General features: G+C 38.8%; 2 protein-coding genes and 1 long non-coding RNA gene across 3 annotated transcripts in view; 2 read left to right on the top strand and 1 right to left on the bottom strand.

Moving 5' to 3' along the window:
• Positions 1-7,664, top strand: part of RIGI (RNA sensor RIG-I) — a 27,602-nt gene extending 19,938 nt beyond the window's left edge. Inside the window, exons 17-19 of the mRNA XM_068175979.1 lie at positions 305-451; positions 2,097-3,844; positions 6,620-7,664. Of these exons, the coding sequence (XP_068032080.1) occupies positions 305-451; positions 2,097-2,393 (444 nt within the window). The 3' untranslated portion in view covers positions 2,394-3,844; positions 6,620-7,664. The remainder of the gene's footprint in view (positions 1-304; positions 452-2,096; positions 3,845-6,619) is intronic.
• The window catches only part of ACO1 (aconitase 1), a 23,737-nt gene continuing 12,673 nt past the window's right edge, over positions 6,632-17,695 (bottom strand). The window contains exons 10-20 of the mRNA XM_068175980.1: positions 17,433-17,592; positions 14,158-14,293; positions 13,579-13,663; positions 13,156-13,312; positions 12,464-12,588; positions 11,622-11,726; positions 10,760-10,902; positions 9,194-9,341; positions 8,655-8,777; positions 7,506-7,691; positions 6,632-6,769 (exon numbers count right to left, since the gene is read on the bottom strand). Coding sequence (XP_068032081.1) covers positions 6,656-6,769; positions 7,506-7,691; positions 8,655-8,777; positions 9,194-9,341; positions 10,760-10,902; positions 11,622-11,726; positions 12,464-12,588; positions 13,156-13,312; positions 13,579-13,663; positions 14,158-14,293; positions 17,433-17,592 — 1,482 coding nt within the window. The 3' untranslated portion in view covers positions 6,632-6,655. The remainder of the gene's footprint in view (positions 6,770-7,505; positions 7,692-8,654; positions 8,778-9,193; positions 9,342-10,759; positions 10,903-11,621; positions 11,727-12,463; positions 12,589-13,155; positions 13,313-13,578; positions 13,664-14,157; positions 14,294-17,432; positions 17,593-17,695) is intronic.
• LOC137464576 (uncharacterized) lies at positions 9,035-10,894 on the top strand. Its single transcript, XR_010994286.1, has 2 exons — positions 9,035-9,096; positions 10,532-10,894. It is a non-coding gene; the product is annotated as an uncharacterized lncRNA (long non-coding RNA).

Raw genomic sequence — 17,695 nt, 5'->3', positions numbered from 1 at the left:
GGTTTCACATGACTTAAAGGTTTACATGGACATACCAGCCTTAAGACCAGAGGGGCTGTTGGGGGTTAGGAGGGAGGAAGGAACAAAAAGCATAAATGCTGTCCATCACATAGTCACATTCTAGCCCTGCATTCTAAATTGACAAATGTACCCTGTTCTTTCTTGGTATGAGTTGCCAGGAGGTGTATTTTGTTTTGTCTGCTTTAAGTAATAGGTTCCTAGATGTTACATGCCCAAAGTCACATTTAGGCTGACATTGGGACTTTATTTCATAATGATCTTGATTTTTATTTATTTATTACAGATACGTGGCCTGCAAATGAAGGAAAAGATGCTACGAGATTCCAGGAAGAATGAAACAAAACATGAAATAGTGAAAGGGAAAAAAAATCTTTTGTGTGGAAAATGCAAAGCATATGTCTGCAGTACTGATGACATCAGAATTATAAAGGTATGTTTCTGTACGGGAAGCTATATCCATGACTACCAGGGAAGTCAGCATTATTGAACTAACTGCATTGTTTATCAGTGTGGATGTGGACTATTTTATGCAAACTGGAGGAGAATAGGTATGCTATGACAGTATGAGTTGAGTTGACATTGTCCAAGGTGAGAAAATATGGGCTATGGTAGGAATCACTTCAGTTTTCCTGAAGCCCTTCTAACAAATTTTGTTGAAAATCCCCTGATCTTCAACTACATAACCTTCTAGAGTTACTGCTGGATATTTACTTTCCTGATTAGCATCAGATGGAAGTCTCTCTGCTGTTATTTCTCCTACAATTTCTGTTGACTGAAAATGATCTACAAAAAGTACTGGGATCAGCTTACAAACTCCTTGTCTTATAGGTCAGTTTGAGTTTTGAAAAGCAGGGTAAACCATGATTCCACAAGACGAGCCCTACAGGTCTTCAGCATTATTTTGTTTTCTATTCTGTAGGTGTAGTTCACATTGCTTCTATGTATAGCCAAGGGACATTATGACTGTACTCTTTATAAACATGAATATTTTCTTTGTAGATAAAAGAAAGCAACACTCTTTACACATGGAAAGTGGTGATCATGGAAGAGAGGCTCTTCTAAGCACTTTGAGCCTTTATAGTTCTGCTTTTTGTTCTTTTGAAGCTGCTTCTATTTGTAATGCTCTGAAAAATGCAGTTGCAATGTGATGAGGGGCCTCAGGCCGTAGCTGAGCATTACTATGTCTGCCTTCACGCCCTTCCCAAATTTTTATTTGTTTTTACCAGCTGTTTTTGGAATGTAGATGGTGCTTACTACTCCTCTGCAAGGAGTTGGGAACAGCTCAGCTTTGTGAAAACTTGGTTACATTTCTTTGACAAAAAACAAGGGCTATCTGAAGCACCTCTGACTTTTACACTATTTTGTGCTCCTGGCTTATCACCTATACCTTTGCAAATAGAGCCAGGAGTTCAGAAAACTCTTCAGTAAGTGGTTTTGCTTAGTACTCTGCAAATACTGCCTCAGTTTTTAAAATAATCCCTACAAACTGCATTTACAGGAGGATCTATCATTTTCAGAATCAAGCTCAGATTGTAAATATGCTTTCAAATAAGTCTGTTAATTTCTTTAATCTTTTATTATATATAAGTCTGTTAATTTCTTTAATCTTTTATTATATATGTTTTAAACAATAACTGTAGCTCCATCTTCTTAGGGTTATTTTTTCTACCACTCCATAGCAATTGCATGATCCTTCATGGGAAACAGGAGTCTCTCAAACTTGTCCATTGTCTGAACTACTCTCTTAGTTTCATGGACATGGCTTCAAATACTGCAAACACAGTTTTCAAAAAGCTTACTGAGTTCAAATATGTGTAAGCTGTTGACTGATACACAGTATTTTTTTTTTTTTTGGTTTTGATAAGCCCAGGCCTGGGTCCTTCTTGTACCTGGTATTCCATGAATGGAGGGGGGAAAAAAGAGCAATAAGCCAAAGAGGCTGGAAGGTGAGCCTCCTGGATGACAGCAAATGCCTTAACAGGGAGAACATGTATTTGAGAAGGGAAGGGGAATGACAAGGAAAAATGAGGAATGTTGTTTCTAATTTTAAGTGTTTCTGGCATGTGTTGTTTCAGGGATCTCATCACATTGTCTTAGGTGACGCATTCCAGGAGCGTTATACAACAAAGCCCCACAGGAAACCAGTTCAGTTTGATGATTTTGTGAAAAAAAGCAAGATGCATTGCCAAAATACTGAATGCCAGCATGACTGGGGGATCATAGTGAAGTACAAGATATTTGATAATCTACCCGTGATCAAAATCAGAAGCTTTGTACTAGAGGATATTGAAACTGGGACACAAATGGATTTTCAGAAATGGAAAAGTATTAATTTGTCTTTGAAGAATTTTGATGAAGAAACATTCAGCTGAACTCCACATTTTAATGGATATATTGTTCTAGTGCGCTATGCTGAAATAGCAGCAATGATAAATGATCAATTTTCTATAAAAACTTTTGTTATTTATGCTAGGCCCCTCACCCGCATCTGGCTCGATTATAAAAGGCTGGTAAAGCCACTAAAACCAATATTTGCTATATAATGAAATACTTCACCAGAAGTTTCACCAGAAGGACAAATATATCCCTAGGTGTCTAGATCCAAATCATTATGGCTATGAGAACCTTGATCTGAAAAAAAAGAAGATCAAGTTGAATGGTTAGTTAGTTGACTAACTAAACATCCAGCTTTAGGTAACAGGCTACACCTTCTAGAATTAGGGTGCACATCAGCATCTTCTTTGGTACCACTAACGTGTTGTTGGATTGCACATCCTTGCGAACAACATGGCTTACTAACACTTCAGGCAGTACTCTAGCTACTTTTTAAAGTTTTTTAACTGTTACTTTTAATGTTCTAGACACTGATATATAAAATTGAAAGAAGACTGTCCAGTAACTTTTCTGTAAGGAAGATACTACATCTCTTAAATCTATCTTTAATAGGAAATGCCTCTGCAACAGTAAGAAATGCAGAAGGGCAAAGCCCTCTTAGGGATTCATCCTTGTAATTAAAATGGTAGCACTTTCTTATATCACTGCACCTTGATCAAGTTGCTGTTGCTCAAGTAGCAGAATGGGCATCCTCCTGTGTTGCTGAACTGAGCAAGTCCTAAGAGGGACACTGTACCCTGGATCATGGGAGGAGGTTCAGTTTTGATGGGGATTAGCACTTACCTGGATGCTCTGTTTCATGGACTGTCACCTAAAATCTCTCAAGTCACTGGAAATACTGTAAGCTTCCTGTCAGAGCTGATCTAGTATTCTTACAAAGTCTAGGCATTAGTGTGTTCAAATCTGTCCTCTTTACTCAGATCCCGGATTTCTCTGGGAAAACCAGAAATTCCTACAGAGTTATGAAATGTTGTACTTGAACACTTTAAAGCACCTGCTGATTCCACACATCTTCAATGAGATTAGTATTCAGTATTTCTGGAACCAAAACCAAATGCATTTTAAGTTCCCTTTGTGTATTTGACAATGTGGTAAGGTATGTACGTGCAAGAATTATGTTACAAAACACTGGAACTAACAAAAAAAATCCCCAATACCAAAGCACAATCCCCCACCCCCCCACACACCTAATTTAAGAGTTAAAAAGAATGAACCTAAATTTGTGAGTTCAAAAATTAATTTAAACTGCCTGAATCCTACTCAGTGAAGCTTGTGGTGTTCTTGTAAAGTGTTGTGTGGCATTAAAAGCAAAAGAGCTTTGTAAACACTGCTTCATGCTCCACCTCAGTCTATGGCTTTTACTGTGAAGGCTGTATGCACTGTACAGGAAGGCTGAATCTCAGTCCTACAGTAACTTCCTCTGTACTTAGTTTTTACTTAAAAGGAAACACAGAACAATGAATTAAGATGATTTATGTTTAGATAATGCCTTCCTGTCCTAGGTTGACTGTATGATGCTTTTATCCCAAATCATCTGTCCTGTTTATGCTGAATAATAATTTTTGCACCTTTAAGACTTGTTCCAGGAGTGAAGGGGGGGAGAAGGAGCGCGGAGTTTGTTTCCAGAAACTGCACTCACTCCTCCGCATTCCCTCTCCTGGACTGTGTTGTCTGTGGACAGACAGACAGCGAGACAGAGCTCTCCTTTGCTTTTTAGCTAGTTTTAGCTAGCTGAGGTAAAGAAGCTCCCTGGACTGTGGCTTTTCCTTTTCTTTGGACCTGCTCAACCTGCTCTGGACTGAACACCAAGAAGAGCACCGTCAGCTCGCACCTGTGGTCCAGCGGGCTGGGCCTGGGCCGCGGCATTTCCAGCGCCGGAGGGACTGAAAGAGACTGAGCGAGCCGAGCTGCAGCCCAGGGCGGGGGGACTTTTTCCGAGTTTGTCCCTCTTTTAGACTAGCAAGAAGTTTTTATTGTTTAATATTGTTTAGGTTTTCTTGTTTAATAAACAGTTTTTTCCACTTTTCTCCGAGGAAATACTTTTTTTTCCGAACCAGTTGAGGGGGAGGGGTCAATTGAATCTGCTTTCTAGAGGAACCCCTTTAAGAGTACTCTCCCAATTTTGCCCTGAAACAAGACACTCCCCTCCAAAAATACTAGGAACAAAATACTTTTGAAAAAGGCTAATTTAGAATTGTCAGATTAAAAGTACATGGAAAAATCAGAGTTCTTAAGTATCAAATTGCTCTGTGAAAGGACCATCTTCTTTGGGACTCTTGGCATAAAAAAAAAAATCAGTTCAAAATTCCAGTTTATAGTAATAACTACTGGTTGGTTGAATTTGAAAGGTTTTGGTATTTTCCTATTCTTTGAACACAAGGATTTCAGACAAAAACAACTTTGCCATTCAGCCTAAACAAATACTGAAGGTTGATGGGGTAATACATTAATAAGAATTCAGCTTGATACAAGAAGCCTTTCTTTCAGTACACTCGTTCAGTGAAGATGGAAGAGTGGGGAAGAACACCAGCACTCTATTTGGCCTTTGAGAGTATCTAGTTTTTTTTTTTAAAAAAACTGAAGCTGAAATTGCATATTTCTTACTAAGATTGCTACCATATTAACTACTCTGTTCATAGAATCACAGAACAGCTAAAGGTAATCTTGTGACCCAAGGGATTGCCCAGGACAATGTCCAAATGTCCAGACAGCATCTGAACATCTCCAAGGATGTAGATACCACAACCTCTCCTGATAATCTCCTCCCACTGGTGCTTGGTCCCTCAGAGTGAAGAAGTGTTTCCTGTTGTTCACAGGGAACATTCTGTGTTTCACACTCTTTGTGCCCACTGCTTCTTGCATCTGAAAAGAGCCTGGCTGCATATTCTTTTGTGCCCTCCATTTAGATATTAGTACACAAACAGCAGAGATATCCCTGAGCACTCCCATCACCAGACTAAACAGTCCTAGCTCTCAGCTTCTCATGAGAGACACTTCAGACCCTGCAACATCATGGTGGGCCTCTGATGGATTTACTAGAGGAGCTCTGTCACAATCAAGCAATAGCCTGTTTCAGTTACAGTGCAGTCTTTGTGCCCTTCTGAAGTCTCTTCTTTCATAACTATTTTAATACTTGTTTTTTATCCAGAAACAGCCAGACCTGACTGCACTAAAAACACATTAGGAAATTACTTTGAAGTAATTTCTCCACTATGTTAATTGTTGTGGCAGTTGCTGCACATACAGTTAAGAGTCAGAACTGTTTATCTCTGAGTAAGAGTAGTTTGTTATCCTTGTAAATAGATTAACATTGCATTTTTTGATTGGGCAGTCACTGACTGCATTGAGTGCATTAATGTAATTACTGGTTGCTAACTGACATAGAAATTGCTGATGAGGATTTTGAAAGTGTGGAGATTGTCTTCTTGAGAGCACAAAACAGAGGGAATTGTATTATGCCAGTGTTCTGCTAGGTTACAGAAGACTGGCAGTATCTGACAGTATTTGTATTCATTCTAGCTCATGCAAACTTGTCAAAGAAACTAGAATTAAAACATGGAAAGTTAAGACTCATATGATTCTGTTCCTACAGGGACAATGAGGAGAGTGTAAGTCGAAGTTTTGCTCTGCATCACAACACTAAGGATAAAATGACAGAACCACCAAACTTTTTAAAAATAAATTTAATTTTATCTATTAGAAATATCCCCAATAAGTCCACCTTTCCACAAAGGCTTAGATTTTAAACAGAGTTCACATTTTTAAAAATTAATAAACAGCTAAATAATTTCAATATTAGATTCGGATTCTGTCTAACTGAATAAGAAAGCAAGTCAGTGTCAGGTAATCAGGAAGGAATAAAAATGTTTTTATACTGTCAGTTAATTCTATATCACTGATATGAGCACAGAACTTACGAGTCAAACTAAGTGATCAGCACGTGATCTTCAATGGTTCTACAGATGCCAGCAGTATTTTAATGACTTTTGCAATGTATTCTAAGGTAAGTCAAGCCAATTGCCATACAAAATAGTTAATAAATGCTGTTTACTTTATATGGGTGTGTCCAGTTTCCTGATACACAGAAAAATTCAGCACTGTAAACAAGCCTTCTAATACAATCTACAGAAAAAAATTGTTCATTTTATGGTTCACACTTTGAAATGCATGATTGCTATAGTTTCATTGTGCTCAGGAGAAGCAGGTTTGTACCTGGACCTTTTTGCTTAATTGTTTTTAATTAGGATGCCATTTTCCGGATCATGTAGTTCAGAATGCCTCCGTTGTGGAAGTAAGTGAGCTCCACATCAGTGTCAAATCTCATGATGACATTAAAGGTTTTCCCAGTGTCCAGCTGTTAGGGTCAAATAAAGTCATTCAAGCAGCAGAACCGTGCACATGTTATTTGACATCATAGTAAAATAAAGACTACTAGGATAGTTTTGCTATCTTAAAAAATTGTGATAGAAAGCTAAAGGCATCAATACTTCTATCCAAACTAGACTACAAGAAGCTGCTTGAGAGGAAAGTGCTGTAAAACAAACCATAACAAACACAGTATGGAGTCTCTTTGCATTTGCTGCTTCATTTATAACTGAGAAATAGCGGACTTTTGAGTCACCGGTCCAAAATACAGGATGGCTTTGTGTTAATTAAAAGTTTGAGCATCCTGCTTTTATATCCTGTCATAGTAAATCACAGAATGGTTTGGGCTGGAAGGGACATTAAGGATCACCTAGTTCAAACCCCCACTGCCACGGGCAGGGAACATTCCCCTAGAGAAGGTTGCTCAAAGCCCTATCCAACCTGACCTTGAACCCTTCCAGGGAGAAGGAATCCATAGTTTCTCTGGGCAGTAGTTCCAGTGCCTCATCTCAAATTATTCCTTGTATCTAACCTAATTCTACCCTCCTTCAGTTTAACCTCTATTAGAATAACTGTTTTAATCTCCTTCACCATCTCAATTCTTCTCCCTGTTTTAAGCAAATCTTACTGCCATATGACACAGCATATTTGAAGTTCTGAAGAGACAATTAATTTTGAGTAAAATTATAGTGATTCAGAAAATTCAGCTCTTAGGTGTCTCATACCTTAATCTGGACATTCATCTGTGGTTTAAGTTTTTCAGGAATGATAATCGTGTAACGTTCCCGTCCAGTGAGTCCTAAAGTTCCTGCATCCTCTCCAGGTAAATACTGCAGAGGAATCACTCCCATACCTACTAGGTTGCTTCGATGAATTCTCTCATAGCTTTCAGCAAGCACAGCCTTAACACCCTAAGAAATGCACAACAGGTTGAGTTATTTCATAGTTCAAACAGTCTTTCTGTACTCACAAGAAGAAAATTTGTTTGTTTGTGGTCCCCTCCATTTAATTTACCAGCTTCTGGTAGAGTCAGCAGGTCTGTCTGACAGCAAACTGTCCAGGATGACTTGACTGTACATTAACTTTCACACCTCTTTAAAAGAAGCCTGACTCAAAAAAGTGACACATTTTCTCAGGAATCCTGCATCTACTTTAACATGTCTTATGCAGAACACCACTAGTAATTTCCATTACTCTTCCTAATTCAGTGTTGCCCTCCTATAAGCACCAGCGTGCAGTTTAATTAATTTTGAAAATTTTACATGTTAATACATTTAACACAAAAACTCATTGACAGAAAAAAACTGCAAAAACCTAGATGAACTTAAACACCAACTCTTGCACATTTTTCTAGTAATGCAAGAAAGTTTCAATCAGAGTTCTTGCTGTAAACAGAGTAAGACTGGACAGACAAAGAAAGAAACAGTTATTTCACTGTATGTGGATCTGTATTTGGCTCCCATGGTGAAGTCATGCTAAATTTAATTTTCACTGATACACTTACACTATTTTCACTGATACTCTCACACTTTCTAGTGTACACTTTCTAGTTTCCTTGCTCAGTGAGCTTAAGGATGCTGCTGAAAGCAGACCTATGGTTTATGGGGTTACTAAAAGTGGAAGAATTGGCCTTTCTAGTGTGGCCTTGTGGACTTCTAGATGAAGATCAGTCAAGCCTACCAGTTGGAACAAGATCTATTAATATTAAATAGGTTTTGCAACTCTACTGTGTCTCTTGGAAACAGCTGAGATTTCAAAATATCTCTTGCTACCAAAAGTGAGAATGAGCTACCCAAGATTTGGTCATAAGCTAGTCTTACTGACAAATAAATGCACTGTTAATACTGTCCTCCTAGTTTACTGTAGCCACTCACCAAGAGGAATGGTCCTTTAGCAGCCCAGTCTCTGGAACTTCCTGCACCATATTCCTTCCCAGCCAGCACAATCAGAGGATGACCAGCCTGCTTGTATCTTTCTGCAGCATCAAACACATCCATCTGGAATAAAAATACCAAATGCTTTGTAAACTTTTTGCGAGTGGAATCACAGTTCCAGGGAAAGGAGGAAAAAAAAGTGTTCCCACATAAACAACTGAAGCCCACAACATCCACCAAGTAGCACTTCAAGGATATTGACCATACAGCACTTTGTGGCTTCTAGTCTGATCTCACTCCTAACGCATATCTGCACCTTCCACTGGTGCTTTTACAGTAGTTTCACTCTCCACTGATATACCTGAAAGCACCACATTGCATAGGTACTTGTGACTGCTTCCCTGAGTCAGCTCCTGCCCCCTCAATTAGCTTTACTTAAAAAGTACTGAAGTAAATTACCTAAACTGGTAAGAAGGAAAGCCAGCACTAATCCATTCTGTTGGCAGTGAGCCACAGTTTAGAGCAGCTTGTGTACTTACAATTTCCCCAGAAGGGAAATGGATTGTCTGAGGTCCTTGTTTATCAATAAACTTGTTGACCAAGCGAATGTTTGCAAATGTCCCTCTGGCCATGACAGCATCATTCCCTCTGCGGGAGCCATAGGAATTGAACTCTCGAGGAGTCAAGCTATTAAGGGAAAAGAAGAAAGGAAACTGTGTTGTTTTTAGACTAAAAGCACTCTGCTCTAAAAAAAAAGTAATAAACTGGTGTTTCTGAGGTAGGTATGTAGGTAGCTCCCACCCTGGCAGTAGCATCCAATTAGCCAATACTTCTCCTTTGAGACGTTTTGAAGGGAAAGTGATTTACAAATAGCTACAGTTTGGCCAGAAAAAGCAGCTTCCATAATATTCTCAACTCTTGCCCTAGAAATAGTATCCAACAGTGATGCAAGGATATAACTCACATTAAGTCAGTAGATGCAACACAATTTTTTTTCTCAATAGCTGATGCCTGAAGATCCCCATTGTCTATACTACTATAGCATCTAGAACAACACCAAAGCACTGTGCTAAATATATAAAAGGCAGCAAGACTCTCTGCTGCAAGTTAGAACTACAGAAGAAAAATTTCACTTGCAAACAGAAATATAAGAACAAGGGGACACTCCAGTCTAACCAGCAAACAAAAATTGCACTAGAATGTTACAGAAAATTAGACTGTTCGCACTGGGCTACATCCAAACCGCAACCATGACGTACAGCATCTGTTTTGCAATGCACGTAGGACTATTCAGATTTCCAAGTAACTGACAGCAGGGGGTCAGAGAGTCCAGAGCAGTTGGTTTTCAGTATATCACATTGTTTTAATCCATTCTCTTTCCAAAATTATTAGGTCTAGTGAGTTAGGACTTTTTATGTCAGTGCTGTTGCTCAAAACACCACTGAAGTTGTAAGAAGTGCTAAAATCAGAGAATAAAAGCATTATATTACCTGTGAAGTCTGAATAGGTCAACTTGGTAAGTCCTAGTCTTGCCTTAGTTCAGTTGAACCCCAAGTACTAAACTGACAGACTGGCCATGGAAAAAGATGAACACTTTACAAGACTCCAATCACAATAGGTTTGCCAGTTATTGCTGCTGCACTGAAACCTAAACTTCTGGATGTTCTGTAGTGCCTAAGAGCCTAGATATGTGAAATAGTTGCATGTGCTAGAAGAAATTAATATAAAACCCATTTTTGGCGCTAATGAAAATGGTAATTTTGCTTTGATAGGGAGACAGATCTTGATTCCCTTATTTATGAATAAATATACAGGCTAGTTTTTGCAGTAAGTCATCTTCTTCCCCTACTTCCATAAAAAGGTCTTTAACTCTACAGGGATAACAGATGTACACACTCTAGTCTACTTCTTACACTTAGTGAGAGCTGCTGAAGTAGCAGAAAGAGAAATGCATTTCTTTCTTATTTTATATGTTGTCCAGGCAGCTGTCAAGGTATACAAGTGTATGTGAACAGATAGAAGGTATGTGTGCCTATAACATGGCATAACAATTATGATTTATTTTCTCTTCCCAATGTATGACAAGAAAAATAAGCAGTGCTTACCCTCTGCTGGTCAAATAACGGGCTGCAGGACTATTTCTTGCTATGTTACCAGCTGGAGATATGTGGTCAGTTGTCACAGAATCCCCAAAACTCAACAGGACATAAGCGTCTTCTATTGTTTTCGGGGTCTGAAGAGCCAAAGTCTAAGCCATCATAAATACAAACAAAACAATTAATGTATGAAAAAATAATTCCTTTATCTTTCTCAAAAAAGTGCAAATTGCAAAATAAAGTCTCCCTTTTTATACAGGTTAGGAGAAAGAAAAAATCCAACACTATTAAAAATCTTCATGTTCTTGAACAAATATGATGACCTGGCTGTCTGCCAGCAGCTCATCCTGAAGAAAATAGAACAGACAATAAAAACCAGCCAAGGCTTCCTGTGATACATGAATGAAAATTGAGAATTCCTAGACATGTGCATGCGTTAAAGTCTCCATTTACTTTTAAATGGCACTGAATTAGCCATTCAAATACTGAACTATTTGGTGCAACATGCAAGCAGGCAAAACAGTGCATTTAATTTCCTGTTGTTTTTCTTCACTTGCTTTGTGACCATTTAGAAGGATTTCAACTTAAAAGGAAAAGGAGACTTTTCAAGAACCCTGAAGTGAAAGGAAATTCCTACAATTCTGAGATTCACTCACACCTTTGTATTAAAATGAACACAATAGCACAATTCTAACATTTAATTGTGTTCATTTAAGAACACTTAAGAACCAAGTGTAACATTTAAGAAACAAGGCCTCAATAGGCTTTTACGAATCCTCTCAGGCGTCTTGAAGTGGCTTTCCTTCTCCTTCAATATGAGTCAAGATCACTGTACACTTTGGCCTGATTCAAAGGGAAAGCAGGTACATACCAGATCATCAAAGAAAGGAGGAGACTTGATATAAGTAGACTTGGGATTCCAAGTATACAGCTTATCTGAAGGAGCATCTAAGGCATTCCAAGCTTTGTTTACTGTCTGAAAAACATACAAAATCCTTTCATTGATTTCTAAGTTTTCAGAAGGAACATAATTACTTCAGAATTCAGGTAAAATTACAAATTAGACTTTAGCAAAAGCCTTATGTATTTCTTAGAGCACTTTGGAAAATGCACATAACTATCTACATTACTTTGGGGGTGTTTTTTAAATTATTCCATCTATTAAAGGATTCAGGAAAATCTTAATTTCATTGCAAAAGAAGAGACATTCATCCTATTTTTTGAGAATAACCTGTATTATGTACACAGGTAACACTTTATAATTGTCTACTATATTTTTAAGTAATCTTAAGAGCTTCCCTACCATAAAAACCATAAGAATATTTTGTTTCAAAACTTGAGAAGGATTTGCAGGAAGACATTACCAAATACAAGTCTTTCTTCTGATAACAATCCTATTAGTTAATGCAAATGAATTTTATGTCAGCTGAAAAAAATCAAACATCTGTGAAGCTGGAATATTCCACCTTCTAATATCAGCTTGGGATGGCTGTTGAAAACACATTATCTACACGTTACATTATAAATATTGTAAGGAGCAATTTTCAAAACATGTCTGAAAGAATGAATTAATTATCCAGAAGATGTATTTAAAAAAAAAAAAAATTCATCTGAATATCTGTCAGAACAAGAGCAAAACCTAGAGATGAAAAAAAGGTTAATTTCATTAGAATAGCATAGTACATCAAACTACTGCCAAGAGGATTCATTCACCTCTATTTTTTTGTAGACCTCCTTGAACATCCCAGGAATAACAAATTGACGCTCAACAGCCTGAATCTCATTTCTTGTTGGCCAGATATCTTTCAGGAAAATCTTCTTCCCTGAAGCATTTATTCCTGCATAAAATGGTATGGTCAATTTTGTTGCATAATTTTTTCATTAAGAAGAAAGAAAAGTTTACCACTGTGTTGTCTGGCTATATGTTCCTTGTAACACTCACAAGACACACTTTATTTCACTTGCAAGTGAAATACTTCACTCTTTATTTTCACTTGACAGAAAACTGAGTCACAAACTTGATAATACCTGTACACAACCCTTCTTTTGTGACTTCCAATGGCCTTCCAGGATAATTTATAGAACCATTTATGCTGGAATGGATCTTTGAAGGTCCTTGAAGGTCTTTGAAAATCTACTAACTCAGGTTGGCTCTTCAAAGACTATCACCCAGATATAACCAAAAATGTGACCCAGTGGAATTAGGGGGAAGCCAAGTGTGAGCATTATTCTTCCTCCATCTTCTCTGACTCCTTGTTGCTCTGACTCTTAACAATTTCATAATTTGTTTCCCAGAGGTACTTAGTACTTTAAAGCACTTCTCTAGGACAAATGTTTCTGAAGTGCTTTATTCCAAACAGTTTAGTTCATAAGCTGTGAAAAGAAGCATCCCAATACTGTCTTACCTAAAGGCTCTTTCTCAAAGTCGATCCGGATGGTCCCTGCAATTGCATAGGCTATCACCAGTGGCGGGGAGGCCAGGTAGTTAGCACGGGTGTTGGGATGGACACGCCCTTCAAAATTCCTATTGCCAGACAACACACCCACTGCCACAAGTTCTCCCTGTAAGATGGAGTTTGAGACAAAAGATAGGTCAGATGCTTGCAGAATCCACACACACAGCAAGTCTGCAGTCTCACTGCACTGCAACAATGACCAGTCACAGAACTGTCTCTTGAACAATCCCAAAACACTTCCCACAGAAAAGAAGATAGACTGAATTTACTTTGTACAGAGCTGAAGAGTCAACACACAGTATAATACAGCTCAGAACAGTACACAGCAGAGAACAGCTTACATAAATGAGCCGCACAGGAAAAACTGCATACCTGTGTAATGGCCTCAACAACAGACTCTGGCAGGGGTCCACTATTGCCAATACATGTCATACAGCCATAACCCACCACATCAAACCTATACAAAGTATAAAAATAATGGTGAACAAAAAGCTACCTTGGAGCAAGACAATTAACCACTCAGCAGATGGCAATTGTTACTTTCAGGAGAAATACTATTTTAAAAAATGAAATGCTGCGGAGAACAACATTTTTTAAATGCTCTATTTTTACCACTGCAGTGACCGTCCATGCACGCAGAATGGGAACAGTGTTACCTAGCAAGAGGAACAGCAATGCAGTGTCATTTATACTGTTTCAAAACAATTAGTCTTGAAAATAACCCATTCTCCTGCTTAAGAACATAAGTCTTCAAGAAGTTACAGCAGGCCTTCATCATTGGTACAAAGCCAGCCAGCACAACAGCAATGTGATCACTCATGCAGGATCATACCATAAGGTATCTGCGATATCTTTTAAACTGTACAGATAAATAGTTATTCTATTGCATCACTTGTTGACAAAGCTTTTAGTTAAGCAGCCATAGGACAACAGTAACAAAAGCACTCCTACCCTAGCTGAGAAAGGTAACGCATAACTCCACTCTCCCTCAGATAGTAAGTGACAACCCCGCTTCCTGGGGACAGGCTAGTTTTAATGTACGGCTTCACTGTCAAACCAGCTTCAACAGCTTTCTTAGCAAGCAATCCTGAAAAATACAGAGGGTAGTTGCAGATTTTCCTGGAAGTGAGACAGTTTGGTGGATAAGCATGTTAAGAGAAATACCATTAAATAACTGGGAACAGAAAAGGCACTAACAATGAAATGGTACAGCAAGCCAGCAGCACTAATTCCGTGACAAACAGCTAGAGGACAAGTGCTCTGTTGAACTGTACATCCAGCCTGCAATTTCTGTTCCACTAGAAAAATGACAGAAATTGCATTCCATAAGATGCACCCACTGGGGCAAGCAAGTAGACATTCAAAATTCAGAGCACTATTTGTAAGACAAATGTCTCACAAAAAATGCAATGAAGATCTGTTAAGCTCCCACTTACCATGGTGTAATAACCCAGAGAAGAAACAACTGCCAGCAGAGAACTTGCTGCCCTCAAGAGCAGAAGGCTATGAGAACACCAATGTTGGCCCTTGCCACAAACAAGCCGTCTCACAATCCACAGCTTGTTGCAAAAGTGCTGTTTTACCACTCCTGGATTTGTGATATGCATAGAGATATTTCAGTGGAATGTCTTACTACACACATGATTATCCTGAATTCCATCCTTTGAAATTAATTGTCCATACCGAGATGCATGTTCAGAGAACAAGTCCTCTCCAGTTCTTTTCCAGGATGAACATAAAAGAACCAGCAGATAGGCAAACTATGCAAAACTTCCCATTCCCATGTTGCATTTTCCCCCTCACACATGACATTCATTTAGCTAAGAAAATAGACATAAGCCGTGCTTTGATCCAACATGATCTCCAACAGGAAGATGTCATCAAACTGTTTTGTCTTTGCCAGCTGTCTGGCACCTCTGTTAAGACACGACCTGGACCATGACACTTTTAAGTGTTGTGTGAGATGGCTTACACACATGAATTTAAAGAAGCAGTTCTATTCCTGAAGTTGCTAAGGTTCCTTAGCTACTAGAGGAATCTGCAGAAACTGGAGCTCTTGGATACTTCTGTAAATGAGACCATGAACAAACGGTCATCCTAAGAACTGAGAATTTGACAACATGTTTGAAAGTGTTGGCCTCTGTCTTGCGGCTTACACAAGTTCTGAAAAGATAGCAGAGTCAAACTCTCAAAGTTGGCAAGGAAATGCCAGAACTTGTTCCTCTAAACCACCTTAATCCAACACTTTTTTAAGGTCAGATTAGGCTGTCAAAGTTCCTACAGCACATACCCACTATCCCCACAGACACATAGCCCTGCATAGTGCACAGGATATATAGCAGTAGTTTGAAACAACTGCTCATATCCTGGATTTTTTTAGCTTGGTTACTTAGTTGGGAACACTGTATGTTTATTTACTTTCATTTGAAACCTCATCTTGATAGCCAAACTATTGTGTTTCTTGTGGGTATCTCAGAGGTTCTCAACACTGCTGTTAACCAACAGTTATCAGAGACTGACAAAATTACTTTTTCCTTCCTTGTCAAGGTCAAAACATAAATGCTGCTGTACAGAAAGGCAGCAAAGGTGAGAGTAGCCACTAAATCTGAGCACATACACCAAAATGCTTAGGACTACTTTCTTGAGGGTGCTGTGCATTACATAGTAGTGAATGCACTCAAAGTGCATTCAGTAGCCCTACTGCTTCAGAGAAGGTTAAAAATGCATGTCATTAGTCTGGGAGCCAAAACTAGAGAAAACTATCCTCAACAGGCACAGCTGAGGAATACATCCACCTAGAAATAAGGGAATAGATAAGGCAAACAGAGTCTGCCTGGAGAAAACCTACTTCTTGATCCTTGGAAGAAAGAAGTACAGATATATTTCTGTGATAATGCAGAATGGGCCTGAGGAAAGAGGTATGCTGTTAAAGGCAAGTGGAATGAGACACCTTGTTCAATTTTGAACTCAATTCAATTCCTCTCAAAGTGGTAAGAAAACGAGCAGGTCTCTCCTCTGCTTCTCCTTTGTCCCACGTCTTAGTTTATGATGGACTTTGAACCTGTTGCTAGAGTTTAAAAGACCTTTGGCCTGGGAGGTGGTGACCTGCTGATATGTAAAGTATGCACAGATAGATGCTAGTCTGAAAACAAGTGATAAATATCACATCAAAAAGCTAAACACAAAGTGATTGTTGACAGAGACTGCTGACAGCCCAAAAGCTTCTTAGCACCACACAGGAACAAATAGAAATTATATTACTTTAACCAGGAAGTAATCTACTCTGGTGAAGGGCCTTTGTACTGCCCAGTGCACATCCCTTCTGACCTCTGTAGGAATAAAGTCTGCATCACATTAACAGTCTGGCAGACTAGTAAGCCTCTACAGAGCAATTATCATACAGGGATAGATACCATCTATGTATATGTTTGCAGAGGAGAAAAAGAAATATGTAAACAGGTAGCCAAGCACTTGGGAAACTGAGCCAAACTTGTCCAGTACAGACTGAATCCTTTGAGCTGACATTCTTCATTCCTACTTTGTTGCCAGAAGCACACATTAGTAATGACAAATTTTCTGCCTGGACTAGTCATATTAAAAATGAACAATCTCCTGACCTGAAATTTTATACAACCAAGTCAGACTGTTCTGCAGTGGTGCATACCAAGCTCATCTCTGGCTTCCTTTTGGATGCAGTTAAGATGTAAATGAAAAGGCTCTGAAAGCTGGCAATCCCTGAGAATATAATTTGCTTCCTCTACTCACACCTACCATGCCTCCAGACTCTTGTAACAACGTTAGAGGACAACCTCTAGCTAAATGTGTGTTTTTCACTCTCCTGATAGATCAGAGCACCTTCAGACTTGTCCCAAAAGACCATTCTTCACTGTCTCTCTTCTGGTTCTGACTTTCAACAGCCTCTTCTTATCTCTATGTATCAGCTTCTGTGCATTTGGAGCAGTGCCAAAAGTGTTGCTTAATTAAGATCTAGCTTGCCTTGTAGAAAAGACCGTGTGGGAAGAATACATTTTTGTCAACCTACATTTCTAGCTACCACTTCCACAAGTCCTTTGCTAGTCTTAGAAACTAAGCTCAGTTTTAACACTCCTAATGACAAAACCAGCACTGTAGACCTTGAATTACATCACTGTTGTTGTTGTTGTCGTCTTTAGGACACGCATTCAGAGCCACAGAGAAACTACTGCACATTAAGCACATCAGCTTACCTGCACCCAACATAACTGAGGGATTACTGGTGTTTGTACAGCTTGTAATGGCAGCAATCACTACTGAGCCATGAGCAAGCTCGAAGTCATGGCCCTCAAAATTAAATTTGACTATGTTGTTGTGTTGGTCTGGTGCAATTTGGAATCCCTTGAATCCTTGCTGTAGGAGGAGAAAGTAAGAATCAAAAGGAGTGGTTAACATAAGTATTTTAACTGAACATTAGTATGGGCTGTTTTTTCACCAATAAGAAGCATCTGTTAAT

The sequence above is a fragment of the Anomalospiza imberbis genome, chromosome Z (assembly GCF_031753505.1).
Source record: "Anomalospiza imberbis isolate Cuckoo-Finch-1a 21T00152 chromosome Z, ASM3175350v1, whole genome shotgun sequence".
Taxonomy (NCBI): Eukaryota; Metazoa; Chordata; class Aves; order Passeriformes; family Viduidae; genus Anomalospiza; species Anomalospiza imberbis.
This window is presented reverse-complemented; position numbering and strand designations above follow the sequence as displayed.